This window comes from Podarcis liolepis (assembly GCF_965112155.1).
Source record: "Podarcis liolepis genome assembly, chromosome: 4".
In the NCBI taxonomy this organism is placed as follows: domain Eukaryota; kingdom Metazoa; phylum Chordata; class Lepidosauria; order Squamata; family Lacertidae; genus Podarcis; species Podarcis liolepis.
The window spans coordinates 11,412,152-11,438,586 of record NC_139558.1 but is presented as its reverse complement, the minus strand read 5'-3'; the positions used below and the strand labels follow the sequence as shown (position 1 = coordinate 11,438,586).

Sequence of the window (26,435 nt, the reverse complement as noted above, 5' to 3'; positions counted from 1 at the left end):
AAGGACTATTATTATGATGACTCATTTATTATTAGGCTGTCTGTCAGTATGCTTGTAATAACATTTTTATCACTGATGTTCTGTATTGTAGTTACAGGTAGGTAGCCGTGTTGGTCTGCCGTAGTCGAAACAAAAAAAAAAAAAATTCCTTCCTGTAGCACCTTAGAGACCAACTAAGTTTCTTATTGGTATGAGCTTTCGTGTGCATGCACACTTCTTCAGATACACGTCTAAGGTGCTACTGGAAGGAATTTATTTTTATTTTGTTCTGTATTGTGTTTTGAATGCTGTACACCAGCCTGGGACCTTTCAATAAGGGGTGGTATAAAAATTTAATTGTTGTTGTTGTTTCCCCTCCTTTCAGGGTTTCTTAATGTTAGTTTGGATATGGTTTGAACTCTGTTTTCTAAGGCTCTTTTCCTAAGAGGAAGAGAGCAGGAATTCTGTCATTACTAGAAATTAGATTAAGGGGAAGAGCCAGTTACCCAGTTTGTCACGTGAAGTGAGGTTAGGGGAACACTCGGTATACAGATAAAACCTTAAAATGTGTTTTGATTTCATGACATTATTTCCTCTATCCAAGCAGGCAATGAATTTGAAGAAGATCTTGAGATCCTGGAAGAAGCTGCTCTGCAGGTAGACAATTAACCGCTGCCTTTGCAAAATAAACCCCTGAGATTCTTTGCTAATTGGTACAAAACAGAAAGCACAGTGGTTTAATTTGGCTTGTTTAGGAGAACTTCAGTGTGTAATAGAATTTCTCAAAGTAATAGCAGGGGGCAAGGTCTGTGATGAGCAGGGTGTATACCAGTTCAGGAGATCTCAAATTGGCCTAATCAAAGCATCTTCCTTTCAAGACTTCCTGCCGTTTAACACCTTAGATAATTCATTAGAGCAGTGGTTTCCAGTTAGCTGAGAACTGTGGAACCCCTGTTTTTCAAAAGCCAAGCCACAGACCCCCTACTTTTGAAAATTTTGATATCTGTATGATAGTTTTGGTTGCCACGGACCCCCTGGGCAGGTGCCGCGAACCACCAATTGGGAACCACTGCATTAGAGTAATATTATATGATCTGAAAGAGAGTTGCAGCCTTTCTTCCTGTGATGCAGCCTGCTAGTTTACCTTATTTATTGAATTTTTATTTTTTATTTATTTGGACTATTTATATTCCGCCTACTAACAAAGGTTCTCGAGGTAGCTTCCAGATATTTAAAATACAGTGGCATAGATAAGAGTCGTACTGCATGTATAATCACTAAAAATGCATATACTTGTCTCTTGGCCTAGACATATTTTTGTGAGCTATTCACAAAAGGGTGCTGTCCAGTATACAGTTGTTAGGATCAGCAATTTAAAGGATGGCACCAAAGGATATATTCTGAGTTATGCTCCTGTTCAGGGAGTGCTTTGAAGGGTGCAGGGGTGCACCTTTAGGCCTTTTTGCTTTAGATTGCTGAGAAGTAAGATTTGGGTTTTAGAGGGTACCTCCTTTATAATCTTTTAGTTTTACTAGTTTTAATTTGAAATTATAATGAAGCCAGTGCATTCTGTATGTATTTGATGCTCTAGGCCAGCGGTTCTCAACCTGTGGGTCCCCAGATGTGATTGGACTACAACTCCCATCATCCCTGAGCTCTGGCCTTGCTAGCTAGGGGTGATGGGAGTTGTAGTTCAACAACATCTGGGGACCCACAGGTTGAGAAAGGCTGCTCTAGGGACTTTTGATAGACTGGGTTGGCTCACATTTCCAGGTAGACCATAGTTTAATTCCAGTTCTTCACCCTTCCCCTGCTCCTGATCTTGTCAGGTGCAACAAACCATAGCCTTGACTGGTTGTGTCTTCTGAACCTGAGGCTTATGGTTTGTTTCCCCCCAAGGTACCACAAGCGGCAAGCCAAAAATAAACATTGGCTGCTACTTGCGGTTTGTTTGAACAGAAATAAATCGGAAGCCTGGGTTCAGATGACGTGACTAGCCAAGGCTTGTTGTTTCTTGCTCCCAGTGTGATATGGCCAGGAGTAGTGGAGGGCTGAAGTGGAGACTTTTGGGAATTCAGTTTGGCTTAACATGACATGCAGATGCAGCCGCTGGGCCCCAGTTTTACAAATATAATAAATAATTGAATTGATTACCAAACATCTTATTTTAAATGCAGCACATGTAAATGCTAAGTGATATTTCACAACCCTCTCCAGGTTTGCAAGACTCACTCTGGCATCCTGGGAAAAGGTTTAGCATTATCTCACTCGCCAACTATCTTGGAGGCCCTTGAAGGAAATCTCCCTCTGCAAGTACAAAGCAATGAACAGTCATTTTTGGAGGATTTCATTTCATGTGTACCAGGATCCAGTGGCGGACGACTTGCAAGGTATTGTTATTGCCAAGTTACATCCATGACCACCTCTATTACTGTGCTTTTGTTTTGAATAAATATGACCCACAAGCACCGCAGCGCCAAAGTATTCCTTCTATTATTCCTTATTTGTTACTTTGAAAAGCGTGCATTTCCCCTTCCATGTTTAATTGCCTTTGGAGTTTTTTTTTAATAAGTAAGTACAGGAAAGGGCTGCCATTTTGAGTCTTTAGAAGGAAATATAGCACAAGTGCTCTATAAACCGAAGTCTTAGCAGGGGTGTTTTAATCAGAATGCTTTGTTGTTAAAGGTAGTACTTTTCTGTGACAAACTAAGATCTTGTTTTTTATAGCTTTACAGTGGTGCCCCGCAAGACAAATGCCTCGCAAGACGAAAAACTCGCTAGATGAAAGAGTTTTCCATTTTTTGAGTCGTTCCGCAAGACGAATTTCCCTATGGGCTTGCTTCGCAAGACGAAACATCTTGCGAGTTCTTGCGAGTTTGTTTCCTTTTTCTTAAAGCTGCTAAGCCGTTAATAGCCGCTAAGCCGTTAATAGCCGCTAAGCCGCTAATAGCCGTGCTTCACAAGACGAAAAAACCGCTAGACGAAGAGACTTGCGGAACGGATTAATTTCGTCTTGCGAGGCACCACTCTATCTTGCTTCCTGTAACACATATGCGGCTGATTTACAAGGGGTTCAATTAGATAACCCTTGAGGATCCCTTCCAACTCCACAATCTTTTGTTGGTCTATACCCCACTTTGATATTATTTCCCCAAGAACACAGAGCAGGAGTCAACTAATGAACCCTAACAGCAGCAAGGCTTCCCACCTCCCCCCCCCCATGCCCCTCAAAATTTCCTCTGGGGGAGTTGGAAGAATGTAATAGTTCCACACTGAACTCCACCAATTGAGCTATATATGTTAAATGGCTTTATCTTTCCTGTTTTAGATGGCTTCAACCAGATTCATATGCAGATCCCCAGAAAACATCCTTGATTCTGAATAAAGATGACATACGTTGTGGCTGGCCTACTATTATTACCGTGCAGACAAAAGACCAGTATGGTGATGTTGTTCATGTGCCTAATATGAAGGTAACTTTAAAAAGGTGGTTTTCCTGTCACCCCTTGCTTGATCTTTATGCCGTTTGGAATACAACTAGCACAAAGAATCTCAACTCGCCCTCTGCAGATGTGTGAAATAGTTTTGTTTTTCCCGTATTTTGAGGAAGAAGCAGATATTTTCCCACAATATTTTTGACAAGCCTATTGCTAGCTGTTTTTGTGGTATTGAATGGTATTTAATATACAGTGGTACCTCAAGTTACAGATGCGTCAGGTTACAGACTCCACCAACTCAGAAATAGTACCTTGGGTTAAGAACTTTGCTTCAGGATGAGAACAGAAATTGTGCGGCAGCAGGAGGCCCCATTAGCTAAAGTGGTACTTCAGGTTAAGAACAGTTTCAGGTTAAGAACGGACCTCCAGAACGAATTAAGTTCTTAACTTGAGGTACCACTGTATCCTCACCTTTCCTGTTTAAATCTGACAGGTGGAAGTCAAGGCAATTCCTGTTTCCCAGAAAAAAACTTCATTGCAGCAAGAACAGGCAAAAAAACTTCAGCGGATCCCAGGCAGTCCGGCAGGCGCTGCTGCTTCCTCCACTGATCTGACTTTCGGAGGACTTCCCTCTCCAAAACTCGATGCCTCTTATGAACCGATGATAGTGAAGGAAGCTCGCTACATAGCTATTACAATGATGAAGGTAAACTGCTACTTAAGGCATACATTTTTAAATCTGTCTAATTGAACAAAGGGACTCGAAGACTAACTAGAAATCTAGTGGGGTCAACATGTTTCTCTTTTTTATGTTGGTGGGTATTCTTTACTGCTTTTGTAAAGAACAAGATTGTTCTTTATAAAAAAAATTCCAATGAAGAGGTGGCCAGTGATTGTACTTCCATCATCTTTTACTCAAACTAGCTCATTTCAAGTCTGGAAATCCGTCTGCTCCTGCTGTTGGAAAGGATAGAAGCTTGACTTAAGTGTGTTGGTGTGATACGTTCTCTATGTCTTTACAGTTTTAATTAGGCGATGTTTCTTTGTATTCTCACTAGATAGAGCAGGGTGTAATGAGGAAAAAACCACATCACTTCATTCCAGAATGACCGGTCCAGTTATATGAGAGTTCAGAAGCATGCTGAATGAAGCCACTAGCTATCTAATAAACTCCTTTCCCGTTCGGAGTATTCTCTTCAGGGATGGGAGTAATTTTATCCATTTCTGATTATTTTCTGTGTGCTATTTGAGCTGAGGAACCAGGTTGTGACTTTCAATTAGTATTACAACAGATGTAATTTGATACACTCTTTGTGTTATAGGTCTATGAAAATTATTCTTTTGAAGAGTTGCGCTTTGCTTCACCAACACCTAAGAGGTAATAATTTTGTGCAAAATATAACATATAAAATTATATACTATACAGTAATTTTTAAAACTGACTTCATGTGATTTCATATGGGCTTATATTAAAGGAAGATGTCCCTCCCCAAACTGCAACAGCAGCTTCTCTAAACCTCTGGAGCAGTTTTTGAATGGATGTGAAAGGGGCTGCCGGGGGTAAAATTCTGGTTCTTCAGCTTGCACATACAGCTTTGTGTACAACTCAGTGTCTAAGTTAAAACACTCTCTTATTGTACTTGCCTTATGCTTGGGGTAAAGCTGTATTTGAATCTGAGTGGTTAGTTCCTTCTGCATTTGAATTTATTTTCACATTTTTATCTTGGTGGCTCTTTTCTAAACATGGCATTTTGTCAGAATGAATCCAGGATCAAATTGCTATAGGTTTGTTTGGTAGCATCTATGCTTTTGGTGGACTTAAGTTTTTTAAAAAATAAAAATATAATAATGGCAACCTGCATGCCATATCACAAAACCATTATTGAAACTTCCCTTAGTTTTAAAAGTTGGAGGGTGGTGGAATGCTGCTGTTTGACAAAGGTACACAGTTGGTTGACATTTAAATATGAAATGTTTTGATTGGAAGGCATGATTGCTTTGGTTTTCCGGTTGTGTTTTTTCTTTCTTCTTAAAAATACCGTATTTTTCGCCCCATAGGACACACCGCCCTATAGGACGCACCTACTTTTTTTTGGGGGGGGGAATAAAGAAAAAAAAATATTTCCCCCCCCAGGCACGGGGCTGGCGCGGGGGAAGCCCGAGCTTCCCCCGACCCCAGCCCCCAGAACAGCCTGCTATCCGCAAGCCTAGGGAGCTGCGCCGGTCTCCCCAGGCTTGCGGAGAGCTGCGCGAAGCCCGGGCGCGCTCTTCAGAATGCAGGCAGCTCTGCGCAACTTTTGGGAGGCCGGCACGGCTTCCTGCCGGGCTCCGGAGGCTTGCGCAGAGCACAGGAGGGGAAAAAGTGCGTCCTATAGGGCGAAAAATACGGTAATTTCACTGCTGTTATATTATTACTTTGTAGCCAAGGCTATTTTACATCAAACAAGCTTGCATGTAAACGAAGATACAGTACTAGATTTTCTAAGCATAGAGCTGGCAACCTGAATTGATATTCAAGCAGTGGGTGGTGTGTTGTCATTTCAATATCCTTTTTTCCCTCCCTAGACCAAGTGAAAACATGTTGATAAGAGTCAACAATGATGGAACTTACTGTGCTAACTGGACTCCAGGAGCAGTTGGTCTCTACACCATTCACGTTACCATTGATGGCATTGAAATAGGTACATAAAAGTCCGTATCTTTCTTTGATGTCAAAAATGTCAATACACCTATAGCGGTATGCCAGAACATGGAAAGAGAGAGAGCTTTTAAAGTTAATCATAATTTTTTGAGGACATATAGCCTCTTCTTTTTACTCAAAAAAAATTAAAATACTTGAAAATAAAACAAATCCGAAAATTTGTCAGAGCACATAGTTGGAAAATGTGTCGATAACAGTGTATGCCTACATTTTAGCCTAAGTTAATAGTAGCAAATGCAATATCTTCCCATAGTGGCTGATTATCTCTCTATCTCTGTGTTAGCTGGTGGAGCTCTCTCCCACTTCCACAGTTGGAGACTGAGTCCACTTTGTGTGCAGCCTCAAACAGTAGCTCTGCTTCGTTTATGACTGAAATGCCAATTGAGTTTTTTGCTGTCCAACAGTGCTTTGAACGACAAGATTTTTCCCATATGTATCCTGTCATGGGCTGCTGGAGTTCCCTGTTACATGAGCAGTCTTTTAAATCCTTGACAAGGAGTTATGTTTATATACACATTTCTTCCAAATAATATTCTGACAGATACTCCTCCTCCCCATGATACTTCATGACATTTTTATTATCATGTAAAGATTGAGGAGGGTAATTGCTTGTGATGCTTTATAATTGGCTGTACCTTCTGTCATATGATTTTAATACTGTCATTTTTAAATGCAGTCTTTTATATAGTTGAACTTTTTATTGACTTGTGACTGGAATGATTCTGTCAGAGAAGGTTTAGCCTTGTCACTCCTTGTTTTTAATTTGGGTGCTTGGCACCATATTCTCTAAATTAATTTTTAAAAATAAAAAAATTCCTTCCAGTAGCACCTTAAAGACCAACTAAGTTAGTTCTTGGTATGAGCTTTCGTGTGCATGCACACTTCTTCAGATACACTGAAACAGAAGTTGGCAGATAGCTGAGATGAGCCTGTTGACGACTCTTAACGACTGTAATAGGTCTTACAGGAAAAGGCAAGGGGTGAGAAGGTGAGAAATGGCTTAGTCATGTATAATGGGATAAGAATCCAATGTCTTTGTTCAAACCAGGTCTCTCCATGGTTTTAAGTTTGGTAATGAGTTGCAATTCAGCAGCTTCTCTTTCCAGTCTATTTCTGAAATTCCTTTGTAGTAAAACAGCTACTTTGAGATCTTGTATAGAATGTCCTGGGAGATTGAAGTGTTCTCCTACTGGTTTGAACAAAGACATTGGATTCTTATCCCATTATACATGACTAAGCCATTTCTCACCTTCTCACCCCTTGCCTTTTCCTGTAAGACCTATTACAGTCGTTAAGAGTCGTCAACAGGCTCATCTCAGCTATCTGCCAATCTCCCATTCCCACCACCCTTCTGAGTAATACCTCTCCCCACCTTCTCACTATATAGAAGGATCTGGCAACTTCTGTTTCAGTGTATCTGAAGAAGTGTGCATGCACATGAAAGCTCATACCAAGAACTAACTTAGTTGGTCTTTAAGGTGCTACTGGAAGGAATTTTTTTATTTTGACTATGGCAGACCAACTCGGCTACCTATCTGTAACTTAATTTTTAAAAAAACATTTTAAAAATGGGAACAATTTAGATTCAGGAGTCACATTTATCATGCCTAATTTGTTTCACAGGTTTAAGCTGCTTTGATGCCATAAGTAATTTTCACCTAACCAGCTAGAATTTTACCACATTGCCAAGACCTGAATGTAACCCACTTCAGACTAAAATAACTTTCAAACAGTTACTTAGTCTTCTTATATACACTTCATGGTAATTTTCTTAATTTACAGATGCTGGACTAGAAGTGAAAGTAAAAGATCCTCCGAAAGGAATGATACCACCTGGAACCCAGTTGGTAAAACCGAAAGCAGAGCCTTTACCAAATAAGGTATAAGAACGAAAACATTTTTTAAAAAAATTGAAATTACATTAGTGCATGTAAATACATGACCTATATTATCTAATATTTTTAAACTGCCAGAGCTCAGGGGTCCGGTCCCTAGCTTAGATGGACTAACAATTTAACTTCAAGGTAGCAATATATGTTTAAATGATGAAGGGAAGCTGCTGAAACAGAAAAGAAGAAAATTGTTGTATATTGTTAAAGATCTCCTCCTGATACTCAATTCTGACTCCTTGGCAAACATACACAAATCAAATGTATTTTCAAAACCTGTTTATTGCATTTTATTTGTTATGTTAGGGAGGAGGAGGCTCTGCAATCTTACATTTATACTGGTTATCATAACTGTTTCACTTATATACCCCTTGGCTAGATGGTGCTTAACTATGTTATTCCCATCTTGCATAGCTGATTTTTCAGAAATGAATAGCTTTAGGGGGGGCGTGTATTGTGACCAAGCCATGGGAGAGAAAGCTTTAACCCTGTGACGGTCCCAGTCACAACCTATTCACAATGGAAGGAAAGCTTTTGCCTTCATAAGAATAAGGCATGTTCCTATAAACTTCTCAGTATCCCAAGAACTCCAAACAAAGTTTTGCTTTTTTAAAAAAGGCATCCAGATTTAAGTGCCGTTCTAACATGAATTGTGTGGGGACAGGTCTCACCAATATCATTAGGTTTTGTACATGAAAAATCAGAGAAGCAGGTGTTAAGTCCTAGTGATTGTTTTGTTGCCCAACAGCTTTTCAGAACAAGCTCCTGTCGGTTTTACATATCGTATTTTTCGCTCTATAAGACGCACCAGACCACAAGAGGCACCTAGTTTTTGGAGGAGGAAAACAAGAAAAAAAATATTCTGAATCTCAGAAGCCAGCACAGCAAGAGGGATCACTGCGCAGTGAAAGCAGCAATCCCTCTTGCTGTTCTGGCTTCCTGCATTCACTCCATAAGACACACACACACATTTCCCCTTACTTTTTAGGAGGGAAAAAGTGAGTCTTATAGAGCAAAAAATACGGTACTTGCATTTACAACTAGGCTGGAATATCCCAGCCTCTCATCTCATTCAGTTGACAGTGACTACTGTTTATATCTGACTTAAAGTAAACTCTGAATATCTAATTCTGTTGGTCCATGTGTATTTGAGTGACTTTTATAACAGCTTTATTTTTCTATGGCTTCCAAAAGAGAACAGACTTTGATTTTTTTGTTTTGGTTTCTTGATCATCTGTCTGGGTGAATTTAGCAGCTGACTATAGCTGATAGGAGACTTTCCTCTAGAGCTCTGTGGATTTCCATAATCTGATGCTGTATCTTTATACTCTTTTTTTTTTAAGAGCCCTTTTCCAGGTTTCTCTGCCTTACTGTCTCTTTGCTTCTCTTAGGTTCGCAAATTTGTGGCCAAGGACAGTGCAGGGCTGCGTATCCGTAGTCACCCTTCCCTTCAGAGTGAGCAGATAGGCATAGTAAAAGTCAATGGATCCATTACCTTTATTGATGAGGTAACTTGCAATAAATTTATATGGATTTGAGATCTAGATTAAATTACCACTTGCATATACAGACCAGAATCCAGAGAACGCCATGACTAATCTCACATGGCCTTTGAACTTCAGTGTTTCGGGCCAGAAGCCATTCTAGGCCATAGAAGCCTTTTTGAAATGGAATACTTTCAGAAGCAATTTGTGATATGGGGGCCTGCTGTTCACAGGAGAAAAATCGTAAATGCTACTTGAGTGCTTGCTTGTGAGCTCTTCTGGGTATTTGCCACAAAAGTTAGATAAAAGGACATGTAGTTGCATCAGGCCATATGATTAACCAGCCATTTTGCTTTCTGTGTTGCTTTAAACTCATGCTACAGACTGCAAGATTGCTTTTTGGCGAAATTGAGGTAGATATTTTTGTTTTATCCTGTTAACATTTTAAAGTTTCTGTTGATTTTTCAGAAATGAAATGTTTCATTTTTAGCTTTAAAAGAAGTCAGCCGTTTCTGAAAACAATATATATATATTTTACAGAGAATTGGAATGTTTCCTTTGTAGCCATTACTTTGTAAAATAAAAACCAGCTTTTTGCAGTAATTTTTTTTTTAAAAAAAAGATTGCAAATCATTGTGAGCATGGCATAATTTGGTTCCTTAATATGCCTTTTAATTGTTACATTTCCAGCCATTCTTTACCTTCATAGTAAAAATTATTTTCACGGTCTGATCCTGACACACATGATGCTTTCAAGTTACTGTTTGCAACAGTGGTACATCAGCTCCTTTTCTGGAGTGGTGTCCCATATCACGATGTTGCGTTGTTGTAGATACATTAGGAAGTTGCTCTTTAAATACATTTTTTCTTAATTCATCCATAATCTTCATCTGCTTTAAATTTCTTGTGCCTTTTAAAAAAGCTTTAGTTAAATAGGCCAAATGTTGACCTCTGTATTATGCTAGATCTTTAATCTGTTATCATCTGCTGCTTACGTAGCCTGCCTTGTATTTACTCTTCATAGATTCACAATGATGATGGTGTATGGCTGCGGCTGAACGATGAGACAATAAGGAAATACGTTCCAAATATGAATGGTTACACGGAAGCCTGGTGCCTTTCCTTTAACCAGCATCTTGGCAAGAGCCTTTTGGTCCCTGTTGATGTAAGTAAAATACAATTTTGAAGAATATTATAGTGCACTCAATCAATCAATCAATCATTTTTTTAAGGTTGTCATCATTCATTCATCCATCTCATCTATAAGGGTAATCATTCCCATTAACCAACTTTAGGTCCTGTAACATCAACAATAATGCTGATGTTGAAGCAATTAAGGTTTTTGAAAATATTTTCCCCCTCCTCCTAAGGAGGCAGTTAGCTAAGTTGGAACCTTAGCTAAGGTGGGCCTGTGCTATCATCTGAACCCTTTATATTTGACTAATATGTAACATAAATGCATATCCTGTACTGCTTGTTCTGTAGTTTCAAAAGCAATTTGATCAAAGTGTTATAAAGGCTTGCTGCTGCCAGAAATATTTCTTTCTCATTTGGATACCATACTGATACCATTTTTCTACAATGGGAACTTACCCCTCAAGAGATACGTCTAGGTACTTTAAGATGATTAGGGTTTTTAAAATAATAGTAGGATATGATATAGTAATTTATTCTTAGTTGTATGGGTTTAATGTGTCATATCACTTAACTGTGGTATATTGGCATTCGCTAACCCTGATTTCAAATCTGGTTTAGGGCTGTCAAGGAAGGGTGGCAAATTGCGCTTGAAAGGGGAAAATTGTGTGAAGCTGTGCTTGGGTTATAGCTACACCAGCTCATAGTAAATTAATTAATTAATTAATTAATTAACTGATGTTGTTATTAGCATCATTTCTTCCATGTGTGAAAAAGATTTGGTTAAACTGAAACTGATAAAATATGTCTTGATTCGGCCACATTATTGAGGACTTCCTGTGAGAGAACTCTGAAATATTGAATAAGAGTATTTACCATATTGTCATTACTGACTGTAACGTATTATAGATACCACTGGTTTAAGATACTGCATCTGTAAGGTTAAGAATAGGGAAAGGCAGTTTTTCCTGCTGGTAGAATTTGTTCAGTACATCTTCATTGTTACTTTAGGAAAGGGTGTGGGAATGGCATGGCACAGGTTCAAATATGTGAATGGACAAAGCTGACAGGACAAGAAATAAAAGACATAGGAAAGCCTGTCATCTTCATTGAAAGAGGGCTTTGCATGAAGAAGAACATATATACAAAGCTACAGACAGTGGTAGCATGGAAACATCAGGTTGAATCAAATGCAAGTGCGACCGAAGTTCTACTTACACAACATCCTCTATCCACATGCTTCCAAAATCTGCTCCAGAGGATTACCCAACCTTCTGAACCTGATTTTGATGGTGCGGTGGGTTGGGCTGCAGAGGAGAGCCGGATGAAGATGTTCTTTTGTGGGAGTCTATTGCACAGGCGAGACAGCACCATTGGATACAACCCGATGCTTCCGTAGGGTGTGTTGCATTAGTAAGCTAGTTAGTGGCTTCTAGTGGGAAAGTTGCATGATGATAGCAACCACTTGCTTCAAGGCAACCTCTTTTAAAGGTGGAAGAGTAAACTGCTCCAACTTAAGTAATAAGCTATCTTCTTATAAGGTCAGGGACATTTTACCGGTTTGAAGGCATCGTAGTGATCTAACCAAGTCACGTTTGTACATAATTTTTTATAAAAAAATAATAGTTCCTTCATGTGCATTTGGCAGTTGGGATATGTTAAGCAGATTGGTGTGTATTTTTGAGATGAATGGCAAACCTCTGCATTTGTGACAGGGTAGAACTGGGAACCTTCAGATCTGTGTTCGGCTGTCCCGTGTGATGAACCAACAAGGGTTGCAGGTCTAAATGTTCCCTAAGTTATGATGTGTCCTAAGTTTCCAGCATTGCTCCAGCCACTAACCCTAATCCATGGGTTACTGCTGATCTGATAGTGGCTGTAGTATAAAGTCTTTGATTTTTTGATTATTTATGGACCACAGTCATTCCTGGCTATGCCTGCTTAGTTGCTAAATGTAGCCTGTGTGTGCTGCCTTGGCTGGCTGAATGTTCACTTGGATTTTAGTTGTAGCCGGTTGTAGACCTGTGCCTTTTGCTTCACTTTTCTTAGGCTGCTGAGGCCTGGCACCCAACAGTTTTATTATTGGTTTGTGATCACTTATTCAAATATCTTTGTGAAAGTTCCGATTTTGGCAGCATGGCTATGCTGGTCATCTTCTCTTCATTGCTTTGGGGGAGTAGTGGCTAGGAAGAAAACTCTAGCTTAAGTGCTCCTTTTATACCATACTTTGCCAATCTAAAATGCTAATACCTGGGAATTTCAGTATTACTTCTTTCTTTTATTTTATCTCTCTTCTTAAAAGAATGACAGTCCAGAGAGCTTCCTTAACAGTTTCCTTGTTTAACTAGCTTCCTTGATAGGCTGTATTCCATGACTTACTTGAAAATCTCAACTAAACTTTATTCCTGAAGTTTTTTTTTTTTTAATAAAAAAAATTGTACAAATACTTGACATTGGGTCTATTAAGACTTCCGTTACTAGGGAGAAGTACTGTATCAACCTGGTAAGAGTTTTGGATGTGCATGTGGTAACTCTCACAATCCTCCCTGCGACTTGCACCCATAACACTCCAATAAACGCTGGTCAGGGACATAATATGTGCCATTAAATGTGATATAGATTTTTATCCTTGAAAAGGTGGGAAGGGGAAAGAGAGCATCTAAGACTTTTATTGATTTGAGATCTTTCCTTAGCAGTCCCAATCGTCGGGCAGAAAATACTAAATTGCAAGTAAGCCATTTACCCATGTTATGTTACAAAAACAGGGCAAATATGAAATGTTGAAAAACAAGACTTCAAATGCAGTACTTAAACTATTATTTACTTAAGAGTTGTACAAGTCTGTATCATTCCTAGGTATCTTGATTTCTGTACAAAAAAAAACTTTAGTGGCACATAGGAAGATATCTAGATCTTTTCAGAGGAAAGCTGTTCTAAAAACAAGGTTGCACTATGCAAATTCTGAGATAAAAGCAATGTGCTGTAGTTTATTGATGCTGTGTTGAAGGCAAACATCATTGTTGAAAGGTTTATCTTTTAGACAACAACATAAAATATTGGTGAGAAATTGAAGGCTAGGAGCACTTCTTTGCAGATTGGGTTTGTAAAGAATGTATACTGACAACTTAAAAGTGTCTGGCAAATACTAACATTGAATGAGTAGGAATGACAGTTCCATACTGGAAGTTTTCTATTGTGATTGATGCATGCACATTCTTTAAAAGTGACGGAGAAGATTATATGTTAGAAAAACATGGAATCCTAACGCTTACACAAATAAATGCATTCATTTTAAATACTCATTGCAGTCACCCCTTGCTTCTGACCTGCTAATTTCATTTTCATTGCTTTTTGCATAATTCATATATCACAACAATAATAAAGGTGTATGTTTCAAAGAGCACTATTTTGGGGCAATATTTTGATGTTGTTTTATGTGTGGAAAGTCTGCTGTATAACCTCTTGTTCCATTTTTTTGATTAAATCTCATCTAAAATTTGCACAACTTACTCCAACAAATGTTGTATTTTTAGATGTGTACAAAATTGATATATTTCATTGACCCATTTGAACAAAAAGGTCATCAGCCACCTTATTTGTGTAAGTACTGGATTTATTTACAAGATCAAAACAGCCCCACTTGTGAGTGGAAAATGCTTCTGGTGGGCAGGGGAGAGGGATTTCCCATTTTTTTATTTTCAGCTTCAACTAACTCTTTGTACCTTTTCAGTTCTGCTCTGAAGGGTCCCCTGAACTTCGAGAGCATTTTTTGGGGGGTGGGGTGGGGTGTAAGACATCAGTGCCTGCATGGAATATTATGCATGGCTACAAGGCTCTCATCCAAAATGGATGTGCTGGACAATTAGTTTTTGTTTTTTTGCAAATCTGGCCACTTTTCCTTAAAAGAACATGTATTTAGAGAGAAAAGATGTATGACCTGAACATGACCCCAGTTTTAACTAAATGAAGATTGAGTAAAACTTCCAAATTCCTTATTTTATGTGTTACTCATTATGTGTGGGTTTTTTTAATGTATTTTTAAAAGCTTGTTAAAGTGTTTGGTACGTTTTCCCATCTGCTTAATGTCAGTCTTCAAAAATAAATGGGGAAATGGCTGATCTAAATAACAGCTTTTCTTCCAAATATATTAGACTAGTACAAAAACCCACCGCAAGGTACCAAGATCAACATATTTTAATGTGTGCATCCCTTATCCGTCTTAATGTGGAAAATACATTAATTTTATTTCTTTTTTAAAATAATTTTTTTAGAGTACTCTGTGTTTGACATGTTGGTGTATTTTGTTACTATGGTTTTCGGCACTTGGCATTTGGGTGCTTTCCAAAGTTTTCTGAGTACTGATAGCTACGTTTTAAACCTTTCCAGTTGCAAATAGGTGGCTGAGTGTCCACACTCAATCTTTTTCCTCATTCCGCCTCCCCATGTCCCCCCCAGAAAAAGAAAACAAATCTTCACAAAGTGGCAGACTGTCTTTCATAAAACAAATCTGGCTTTTGATAGGACTTGTATTCTCATTCAGACAGGAGAATGGGAATTGCCTTGCACAAAACGTGTTAAGCTCTATATAAAAGAATCTTTCTATTCAGTGAATGGCATGACACACTACATCATTTAGAACTGTCAGTATAAGCTTTTTGTCTCCAACAGATTGTTTCCCCCCTGGTGAACAGTGGGCTCAGCTGGCATCATTTTAAGAGTACCTTTTTGTGAAAAGAAATGATTGTTGTTTGCAAGGATGCAGGGGGGAAAAATTAAGCAAATGTTCTATTCGTCTCTTAATTTCTTCTGCTGCTGTCTTAATGCTCCAGTTCTCTGTTGATATGTGTCTATCTTAAACTTTACATAGAATATCTTTAATGCTAGCCAAGGAGTCAGGGATTTGGACTTGTTTTCATGGACTTCCAAACCTTTCCCCCCTCAGGTGAGTTTTCTTAACTGTCAGGATCTCAGTCTCTTGTGTACAAGTATTTTGGGCATTGTGGAGTATGAGCCATCTGAACATTCAAATTGGTGGTTTTCAGACTTTCATGGATACTATTTCCACATTGACATCTGCTGAGCAATCGCTTCGCGCTGCTGGAGACTCTGACGTGTTCTAGTGCTCATGCTCAGCATGCGTTGGTACTTAACAATCCTGTTAGATCCCACCATAGATCTGCAGGAATTGAGGGCACCTACCTAGAACACATGCCACACTTTCCTGTAGCTGCGCACAGCAGCAGAAGGCTGGTAGTGTCTGGCAAGCTATTCTTTGGCAAGCTTGCCTACCATTACTGTTCTCCTGGAAGAATTGGTTAACAAACTTCTGAATAACACCTTTCTTCCCCAAAATGCAGAGAATATGCAGCCTTAATTCATTTAGGTTTCCATATTTAGCTGGTAATAACAATTTACATTCTGCAGAAGAAGGCTCATATGTGATGCTGTATAGCTTGGTATTGAATGTCTCCAACAGTTGCACAAATACCCTCTATCCCCCCTTCTTTCTTGCACTCTCCTGCATGAATACTTTTACTTGGCCATAGTCTTGTGTGTTAGTCTTGTGTTTGTATCATCTTTCTTAACCATGGTTGCAGAATCGCTCCAAATGTTCATGTTGCAAATGTGTGCCTTTTATTTTTATGTATGTACTCATATCGTTTATGCTTCGTGTTCAGTAGTAATATAGAGAGTACTGCAAGTTCCGTTCTTGTCTTATATGGAAAATTATAGCTTAACACGTGCTCTGTTAAGTGTTTTAGGATGAGACCTTAGTTATTTCAGGTCTAACAAAGAGATGGGCTTAGTTGAAAAGTACAAAGGCATTATTAACAGGATTTTTTTTTTTTTTGGTTTTTTGTTCTAAAATTTTCAGGAGTCTAGATCTAACACAGATGACTTTTTCAAAGACCTAAACTCACACTGCCCTCAGGAAGCGGTAATGCAGGAACCAGATATGCCGTTCATTCGTGGTGGGCCTGGAGTATATAAGGTAGTGAAGACTGGCCCCTCAGGTCACAACGTCAGAAGCTGTCCCAACCTTAGAGGTATCCCCATTGGAATGTTAGTTCTGGGAAACAAAGTCAAGGCAGTGGGCGAGGTATGGATCCTTGTAGCTTCAGTTCTTATCTTCATAGATACTGGTTTATAATAGTAGCAATCGTAAGAAAAGCAGCTATCCTACGCAAGGTTTGCTTTTCCACCCTTGGTTGCTAACTGTTAACTTCCTAAAGGTTGTTTATGGTGTAAACTGTTGCAAACCACTTTTGCCTTTGTCATATATTTCATTATCGGGCATTGATTGAACTTGATTTTTCTTGTACGCTTGCTTAAAATGTGGGTTTATTAAAGGACTATGTTTAATGCATATTTCAGAGTTTACCAATGAATTATTTTTGGGGATACAACAGAACTCAGTTCTCTTATTTCTTGGTATTGATTCAACTGTTGCATGTGGTTGATCGTGCTTTGGTGCTCTCCTATTGCAATGGGCTTGAGGATGTAGTGTGTCATGCTATGATTTTTTCTCAAACAGCACACAGGACATGATAGCAACTTTGTGAATATTAAATACCTGGTGTCAATGCCAAGCTTTCTCTGCTTCATGTGTCAAATAAATAAATAAAAATTCGACCCTTGCATTCTATCGGGTATCAAATGCTATGTGTATCCGGACGCTTGTTTGGTGATCTGTTTATTCTTTTCTTCTGAATATAATCCAGTCTTAACACACTGAAGATACTAATCATCTTAAACCTTCTGTGAATACAAATGCTTTTTATTCTTCCTTATTCTTCTGCACTTAACTTGAAGAATGTCTGTTGCCTTTCCATGACAGAAATGAGCCTCTTTTTCACATATGGAAACATTTTGCTGCATCTCATTGGTGGATAATTTGAAAAGTAAATTAAATGTGCCTCTCTCTCTATGTGTGTGTGTGTGTGTATGTACCAGGTGACTAATTCTGAAGGGACATGGGTGCAGATGGATAAGAACAGCATGGTAGAGTTCTGTGAAAGTGATGAAGGTGATGCGTGGTCCTTAGCTAGAGACAGAGGTGGAAACCAATATCTCCGGCATGAAGATGGCAAGTCTCCTTAATTTTTACAAAAATATAGGAACTAAGCACACAAACAATAAAAAGCAGAGATGTAAATAATCTAAAAATTTAGCATAAAAAACCCAGAAAGAACAGAGGAGTGCACTGGTACCCAAAGTTCTTCATTTAACAGAGGTACAGTGGTGCCTCGCAAGACGAAAAGAATCCGTTCTGTGATTCTCTTCGTCTAGCAGTTTTTTCATCTTGCGAAGCAAGCCCATTGACGGATTAGCGGATTAGCGCTATTAGCGGCTTTTAGCGGCTTATCGGATCAGCTGATAAGCGGCTTAGCGGCTTAGAAAAAGGGGGGGGGAACCCACAGGAACTCGCAAGACATTTTCGTCTTGCGAAGCAAGCCCATAGGAGATTCGTTTTGCGAAGCACCTCCAAAACGGAAAACCCTTTCGTCTAGCGAGTTTTCCATCTTGCGAGGCATTCGTCTTGCGGGGCATCACTGTATGTGTCCATATTCTTGTGCTAGTTTGAGCTGATCAGGTGAATCTTCCCAAGTTAAAGAGTCAGAACAGTATTTAAAATATTTGAAAAGAAATCCTAAGCATTGTGAACAATATAGAAGGCAAAATGTTTTACTAAGGTAGTCGAAAGCGATGTACGTTTATCATGGAATGACTTCTAACAGTTTATTGGAGTGAAATTGGGCTTAGGACCATGGAAGCCCTTTTCATGCATTAATTGTAAGGAAGGGGGTGGCCACTCATAGACAAGGCCAAACAGGATTGCACTCCTGACCCCACACAATGGGGATGGCTTTGGCATCCAAGAAGAAGAAGAAGAAGAAGAGTTGGGATTTGATATCCCGCTTTATCACTGCCCTAAGGAGTCTCAAAGCGGCTAACAATCTCCTTTCCCCTCCTCCCCCACAACAAACACTCTGTGAGGTGAGTGGGGCTGAGAGACTTCAGAGAAGTGTGACTAGCCCAAGGTCACCCAGCAGCTGCATGTGGAGGAGCGGGGAAGCGAACCCGGTTCACCAGATTACGAGTCCACTGCTCTTAACCACTACACCACACTGGCTCTCCAAGCAGTGGGCACAGATGTCTGAGAAGGGGAAACCTGTGTCTGTAGAGTTGGAACCCTGATCACACAGGGTTCCAGCTCCACTATCAGCAGATGTCCATAGGATTCCGATTCCCTTTCGCAGATGTGCACACCCAACACACGGATATTGGATGAGGGACCCTGCTGCCCCTTTCTGCACATGGACACTCAGGGGAGGTGGCCTATAGTCTAATCTTAATTTAGAGAAGACATGTTATTACTTCTCTAGTTAGTGATTTATTAATTGAAACCTTCATTCCTGTGTACATATATTTTGACCTTCATTCCCACTATAGAGACATAAATTACATTCTGAAGCAGTCTTGTGTTTGTTTTGTTTCTTGCAATTACAGAACAAGCTTTTATAGATCAGAATGGTCAGACTCCCCCACCAAGTCCTTTCTCACTGCAAACTTTCAATAAAGGGACAGGGTGCAGTAATGGACAAGGATTTGATTATGGCCTTGGAAATAACAAAGGTAAATTTTCTACTAATTATTTTCTTTCTATTGAGCGTGCTTTCCATTGTATTTGTAGCTCCACTATATATTTACTTTAAAAAACTGGGAGGCAATTCATCAGTGCAGGAATTCTTCATTTATATGAGACTTTAATTATACTCTATGGCTCAGAGTTATAAAACTGGCACTGCTTATTTGTTGTAGGATCAGGATTGAAATAATAATAAACTGAGCCTTTGTTGAACAAGATGGGCTTGAGCTATAATAATTGTACGTTGTAGTGAAAACTGCTAGTTTTGATGAACTGTTTGGAGAACATGCATTAAAAATGCTTGCTTCTATAAAATTAGCACCACACTCGAAGCATTCTGTTCAGACCAAATACTTTTGAAGAAACCACAGTATTGACTGACTTTTACAGTTTGATCGGTGTCGCATTCCATGTCACAACTGTAGTTTTCCCTGTAAAAAGTAAAGCTTTTCGTTGACAGACCCTCCTTATTCCAGAAAACACTGCACAAAAACCAGAACAGGAAAACCAGTGGTGTCTGATGTACCACCACTTGGAATCAGATTGAGTCCTTGTACTGACATGAAAGTTGTATAGTTAGGCTCTAAATCAAAATTCTATACAGTACTGTAACACTATATATGAAATTGTTTTTGTTTTGCTAGTTTAGCACCTTTAAATTAAGCATTTAAGTGTGATGTGAAAAATACTCCACTAGTGAAAAGCTGAGTGCTTACCAGTATCTATACACGTATAATTGCCATGGAAATCATTGTGGCAATTGTAGAATGTGCATGTAAAACCCCAACCTTTTCTATGTTAGTGGCTCTTGATATGGATATTTCTTGTGTCGTTTTAGTATTCCTACAGCAGATAAATGAGGTCAGACTAGTACATCTAGTGTAAAAGAGAGCAGTATACAACTTTAGAACATAGAATTTTAAAACTAAGAAATGTTTTAAAATAGACATGCCCATAGAAGAGCAAAAGTTTCGGCTTGGAATTTTCTTTTCTGAGAATAATGCATGGTCCAGCAAAACGTGAGCACCTATAAATTTTAATTTTATTCCAGTGGGAAAGATGTGCTTACCATTGACTGGATCGTTCCCTACATTTTAAGTGTAATAGTTATCCTCAAGTGAACATTATGTTATCCAGGTGTTGCTTCAAGTTCAGTGTTGCATTCTTGAGGAGAAGTCGTGAACCATGGACTTCCTTGAACATAAGTTTCTTTTTATTAAAAAACACACACAGTTTGTGTTCATTTTTGTTGGTTGAGATATGAATAAATGTTACGTATTCATTTTTCCTGGAAACCCCTTTTTACGTTTTGCTGAATTAACCTATAGCGTGTTTGGATTGCAGTCTGATTATTGTTGCATGCCTTACTGTTTTGATGTCTTCTTCTTGTCTCATTCTCCTTGTGTATTTGCAGTAGTTCAGTGCAAAGAGCAGTGCACCCTTTCAGCTGGCATACCCTTAGGTCTCCATGCAAGTAAATTTACCTAAAAATAATTGGAGCAGCATATTAGTTAGAGCACTTGAGCTAGTGCCTTGCAGTCATCTCTGCCAATACATCACAAGGAACACTACAGGAAAGTTTCTATGACTTTTTCCCTGGGTGAAGCACCTACAAAGGCATATCATTATAATCATATCACTGACGTAGCTGACAAAAAGCAACTTGCAGAGACATAACTTCAGGAGCATTAAAGTGCTTTGTCTCATTTGGTGCTCATGACAGATTTGCGGCTTTCATGTTTTTCCTGAGTTTTGCTGATTTGGTTGCAACCTATTTCTAGCCTGTTTTCTGTCAGCCTTGTTGTGGAAAGACCCAAAATCACTGAACTAATTCCTTACTACAGTAAGGTGATGGGACCTAGGAAGTTGTATTATTAGATCACACATGAGAATTCAGGCTTTTAAAAACGATTTTGATATATGCTTTATGGTCTAAAGTAGCCTTCTCCAACTTGGTGCCCTCCACAATGGTTACCACAATGGTTTCCAATTAGGGGACCCCTGGGGACCCCTGGGACAAGCCCAGGGGGTCTGCAGCACTATCCCCTGCCAGGGACTCACTTATGTTGTTAATTGCACAGCTTGCTATAGCTGGGGGTGGGTGGATGGGAGCACTTTAACAGAGCCCCCAACCAGCCACCAGCTTGCACAAGCCAGCAGCAGGCCCCTGAAGGCTCTGTTAACTGCTCTACTGAGGGGAATGGCAACTGCATACCCCTCAGTGGAGCAGTTTTATGGAGCCCCCACACCGCCACTGGCTTGTGCGAGCCGTTGGCAAGGCATAGGCTCTGTAAAACTGGTTGGCTGAGGCAAGGGCAGCCATGTGTTCCTCAGCAGTTTGAAGAAGCGGAGGGAGGAACAAGCTGTATCGGTGCCTCTCCAATGCAGCTGGTTTCTGTCTCTGCTGGTATGAGGGCAGAGTGGGATGGCAGCTTCATTTGGCAGTACAGTGGTGCCTCGCAAGACGAAAAGAATCCGTTCTGTGATTCTCTTCGTCTAGCGGTTTTTTCGTCTTGTGAAGCAAGCCCATTGACGGATTAGCGGATTAGCGCTATTAGCGGCTTTTAGCGGCTTAGAAAAGGGGGGGGGAGGAAAAAAACCCCGCAGGAACTCGCAAGACATTTTCGTCTTGCAAAGCAAGCCCATAGGAGATTCGTTTTGCGAAGCACCTCCAAAACGGAAAACTCTTTCGTCTAGCGAGTTTTCCGTCTTGCGAGGCATTCGTCTTGCGGGGCACCACTGTATTTTGCTGGTGAAACCACCGCTGCTCCTGGGTCCCTCTGGTACCAGCACCAACTGGAGGGAGTCAAGTGCGGTGGTGGTTTCACTCGCGATACACTGCCGAGTGAAGCCACCATCGCAGTCTGTCCTTCATACTAGTCCTGGACAATGTATCTATACATCACCCAGTCCTATTTGGTGCAAAATGCAGCCTGTGTGGGTTTTTTGTTCATTCATTCTTTTTATGTGGGAAGCTATGTGGCTACATTTTGGAGTGGGAAGAAACAGATGTACAGTAGAATCCTAAAAAAATTCAAAAGTTGGTTGTTCCTATTGGGTAATCAGCAAGAATAAAAACCTCACTCCAAATAAGTACTGTATTTAACTAATTAATCTCTTTAAGCCAGGGGTGAAACTTGGGTACAGGAGGACTAAACAGTAAATAATAAATAATAATAATAATAATAATAATAATAATAAATTACTATTATATCAACATTACAAAATTCCAGCTGTTTTCTACTCAGTCTTCACCAATACTTTATCAAGCCCTGACTAAGCCTTCACCTATGTCTTGAAGGTGCAAGATCCCTCAGTTAGCAGAGCCATATGATGCAAAGTTTTGCTAAGATGTACCATATCAGATCACAAGTAAGAAATAGCATGTTTGAATATAAAAAGGATTCTGCATATAGAACACTTGCAAGTTAGGAACACAGTTGCTTTTTAAAATTCAATTGTAGCGGAACAATGGAGACAAGTTTTTCCTACTGTCTGGGGATAGGCAATTTGTGGTTATTTCACAGATTTTATACCTAAAACCCTTTGCTTATTAGGGGCCACCCCACATTTTATCAAAAAATTGCTTTGCACAGGTAACTACCATAGAGTAATCAAAATTTTCAAAAGTAGGGGGGGTCCATGTTTTGGCTTTTGAAAAATAAGGGGGCAGGTGGTCTGCAATAATTAGTTAATTGGGAACCACTGGTTTACCATGTTGGCTAGGGCTAATGGGAGTTGTACTCCAAAACATTTGAAGGGCACCACATTGGAAAAGGCTTCTTTATAGCACTATTCATACACTTTGTTAAAGATTGTAAGTTTCAGTAAGCTAAAATCGTCGCTGAAGCTGAAGAGAGGAAAAGAGGCATTCTTCTATAGGTGGCTGAAGGGCATTTTTTCACTTCCAGATAGCAGCACAAGATTGGCTAAACGTCTGTGGTTTGTCCTGTCCTCTGCTTTCTGGTCAGAGCTCCAGTTTGCTTCCTTTGCTTTCATTCTCCTCTCCCCTCTCCCCTTAATCTTGATCAAGCACCTGGGAAATATGGTACATTATTAATGGAAGGAAAACAAGGCAAGAAGTAGTAAGTTGTTCTTCCACAGGCAGGGAAGAAGTCAGCAGCCTTGAGGTGCTTCATGCCGAAAAACTGCTCTGCTTCCCATCCTCCCTGTTGGACAGGAGTAGTAATACGTATGGTAGGGAAAAGCAGATAGATGAGGGTGATTTAGAGCACCCATCAGCTCACTGCCCAAGGCATGAATGGGAAAGCTGTGATTTTAATTTTCCTAGGCTTCCTCCTTCTGTCTTCCTCATCACTTTTACTTTCTGCCTTTGCCCTTTGCAGAGATGTTCTCCTAACCTGCTTCATTCTTTAATGTGCTTAGGTTTTCTGCCTGCCTGCCTGCCTTCTCTTAGTATTTCTTGTTTCCATTCATCCTTCTGTTTTCCAGATAAAGAAAAGGCAAATATTTCCATTGTTTCCCCCCCATGTCCTTACATTGCCCATTCTTTCTGTTGCAAGGGCCCTGACAGACAGGAACAAAGGCAAGCAACCAGCTCTGTCAACCAGAGCACCGCAAGTCTGCAAAAAGGGTACAAAGGGAAATATAAGTCAGGCGTTTCCAACATCACTCAGAAAGCTTCGTCCGTGAAGCACGTGAACCCTGTGATACAGCCTGCCACCTCAGAGGCCATTCAATCTTGCCCCACAACTCCCAGTCTTAGCTGGCTAGAAGATTTAGACCATGAGGAAGAAACCAGCTTAGCATCCCAATGGGGGACGGGGACGGGGACGGCAGGCATAATATTTAGCAAAATCTTAAAGAAGAAAGCAGAATCATTCTGTCAAAATGACTGTATTAAACACACAGCCCATTTGCTTCATTTTATCCCACCCCCATGAGGAAAAAGGCTGGGGCTCGCACAGTAGCATGTTGGATCAAAGCATGTAGTACGTTGACCTACAAGTCACAGCACATCATCATCATCATCATCATCATCATCATCATCATCATCATTTATTTATATCCCGCCCTCCCCAGCTGAAGCCGGGCTCAGAGCGGCTAACAACAGTAAAATAATACAGCATTCTAAAATCAATTCATTATAAAATCAGTTCAAATCAAATTGATGGCAACCATTGGGCTAGAGTGGTGGAACAGCTCTGTCTTGCAGGCCCTGCGGAAAGATGTCAAATCCCGCAGGGCCCTAGTCTCTTGTGACAGAGCGTTCCACCAGATCGGAGCCACAGCCAAAAAAGCCCTGGTTCTGGTTGAGGCCAGCCTAACCTCTCTGTGGCCCGGGACTTCCAAGATATTTTTGTTTGAAGACCGTAAGGACCTCTGTGGGACGTACCAGGAGAGGCGGTCCCGTAGGTACAAGGGTCCTAGGCCATATAGGGCTTTAAAGGTTAAAACCAGCACCTTAAACCTGATCCTGTACTCAACCAGGAGCCAGTGCAGCTGGGTGAATGTGATCCCATGGAGAGGACCCCGTAAGGAGTCTCGCTGTGGCATTCTGCACCTGCTGGAACTTAGGTTCACCACAACACACACTCCCTAAGAGCCATGGCTATGTGCGCCAAGCTCTCTTCCAACAAAAGCATCACAGAAATTTGCACAGAGAGCCATTTGCAGAGCACGCAGTTTATTTATTAGCTATTGCAAGCTGGACTTCCATGCCTCAGCAGAGGCAGCTTTTGGCAGGTGAGTTGCAAAATGTGCTACCACCGTCACGAATGGCCCCTACTCTAGGCAGATACAGCTCTGGTGTGTCCTGTAAGTGTCTGGATCATGCTATGCTTGTGAATGGACCATTGGGCGCTCACTGCAAGTGGGCTTTCTTTAGCAGACAAGCAAGCATGTTACAACCACACCCCATAGGCAATCCACTCACCATAAGCTTTGCTAGTCATATGAATCACATTTTCACAACCAACTTCTCCATCATCCTCGAAAAGGTTCCCTCTTCCTCTGTAGGTAGGCAGGTGGAGAGATAATGTCTCAGATTCGTGGAAAACAAGTCTGAAAGAGCTTAGTAATGAATGAAAACTAAAGGGGAAGGAGGAAGCCTATGCAAATCAAAGACACAAGTTTCCTGCCTTGGGAAAATAGGGCATGCTTTATCCTGTTAGTGGCTGGCTCACTTTGCTGCCAGGAAAGACCATTTACAATAAGTGCCCAAAGTTCCATTCTACTCCACTGTTATTCTATTGTTCTTCCAGGTTGCTGTGGTTACCCACTTGGTTGTATTGTACTAAGGACCAAGGGGTGCTGTCTTTGCCAAGCTCAGCTGGCAAAGGGTAGGAGATGCCCTACTACCAATGAAGTCAGAACTGGCCCTGCCTTCTGTCAAGAGGGATGTTATTTATTTACAGCATTTGTGTCTCGTCTCTCCTTTAAAAAAAGCAGCTTGACACAGCAATTAACAATAGGTTAATCATAAAATTACTACAAACACAAAATAAAAAAGACAGGTGGTCATTAAAACAGTTTAATATTGCCCAGCATGGAACAAATTAAGTGCAAATCAAAAAGAAACACAGGAGTAGAACCATTTATATTCCCAAGCCTCTGCCAAACAAGAAAGTTTAAGTCACCCAGTGAAAGAGATTCATTTCTGGGAAAGCAAAGACTGCCCTATGGCTACTTCCAAGAACTGAAATGAATATTAAATTTTAAAAGTCTTTCAAATACAGGAGTACCTCGGGTTACAAACATCTCAGGTTACAAACACTTCAGGTTACAGACTCCACTAACCCAGAATTAGTACCTCAGGATGAGAACAGAAATCACACGGCAGCGGCGGCAGGACGCCCCATTAGCTAAAGTGGTACCTCAGGTTAAGAACGGACCTCCGGAACGAATTAAGTTCATAACCAGAGGTACCACTGTATTCAGACTCAATGATTATGCCTTGATCTTTCTACAAAAAATTTAGTTTTTGTTGACATTAGTAAAACAAAGCAGATTTTTTAAAAATCCCATTTAGTTAAGGACCAATATATCATGTATTTAAAGACACTGCAATTTACTTTCACGGTGCTGTGCACTTAAACATTGGTGCATGTAATAACAAATAGCATGTTGAAGTACAGTTTCATGAGAAATAAGGCATGAACATCATTTGAAAACTAATACTGCTTTAAAAAATCCTAGTTG

General features: G+C 40.1%; 1 protein-coding gene and 1 long non-coding RNA gene across 44 annotated transcripts in view; one reads left to right on the top strand and one right to left on the bottom strand.

Moving 5' to 3' along the window:
* The window catches only part of MYCBP2 (MYC binding protein 2), a 145,150-nt gene that overhangs the window by 74,063 nt on the left and 44,652 nt on the right, over positions 1–26,435 (top strand). For 8 of the 42 annotated variants that reach the window (XM_083500951.1, XM_083500974.1, XM_083500943.1 and 5 more), the window contains 13 exons: positions 584–636; positions 2,197–2,369; positions 3,308–3,452; positions 3,910–4,122; positions 4,739–4,794; positions 5,982–6,097; positions 7,900–7,997; positions 9,398–9,514; positions 10,515–10,655; positions 15,492–15,566; positions 16,500–16,724; positions 17,579–17,711; positions 19,136–19,261. In XM_083500951.1, the coding sequence (XP_083357077.1) occupies positions 584–636; positions 2,197–2,369; positions 3,308–3,452; positions 3,910–4,122; positions 4,739–4,794; positions 5,982–6,097; positions 7,900–7,997; positions 9,398–9,514; positions 10,515–10,655; positions 15,492–15,566; positions 16,500–16,724; positions 17,579–17,711; positions 19,136–19,261 (1,671 nt within the window). The remainder of the gene's footprint in view (positions 1–583; positions 637–2,196; positions 2,370–3,307; positions 3,453–3,909; positions 4,123–4,738; positions 4,795–5,981; positions 6,098–7,899; positions 7,998–9,397; positions 9,515–10,514; positions 10,656–15,491; positions 15,567–16,499; positions 16,725–17,578; positions 17,712–19,135; positions 19,262–26,435) is intronic. The other 34 variants (XM_083500952.1, XM_083500945.1, XM_083500976.1 and 31 more) reach the window with 11 other exon arrangements.
* Positions 6,018–26,047, bottom strand: LOC310706057. 2 transcript variants are annotated; one of them, XR_014525605.1, is made up of 4 exons: positions 25,171–26,047; positions 20,643–20,758; positions 10,192–10,647; positions 6,018–6,145 (listed from the first exon to the last, which is right to left on the bottom strand). It is a non-coding gene; the product is annotated as an uncharacterized lncRNA (long non-coding RNA). The 2 variants fall into 2 exon arrangements; XR_014525606.1 differs by lacking the exon at positions 6,018–6,145 and having other exon boundaries at positions 10,124–10,647; positions 25,171–26,019.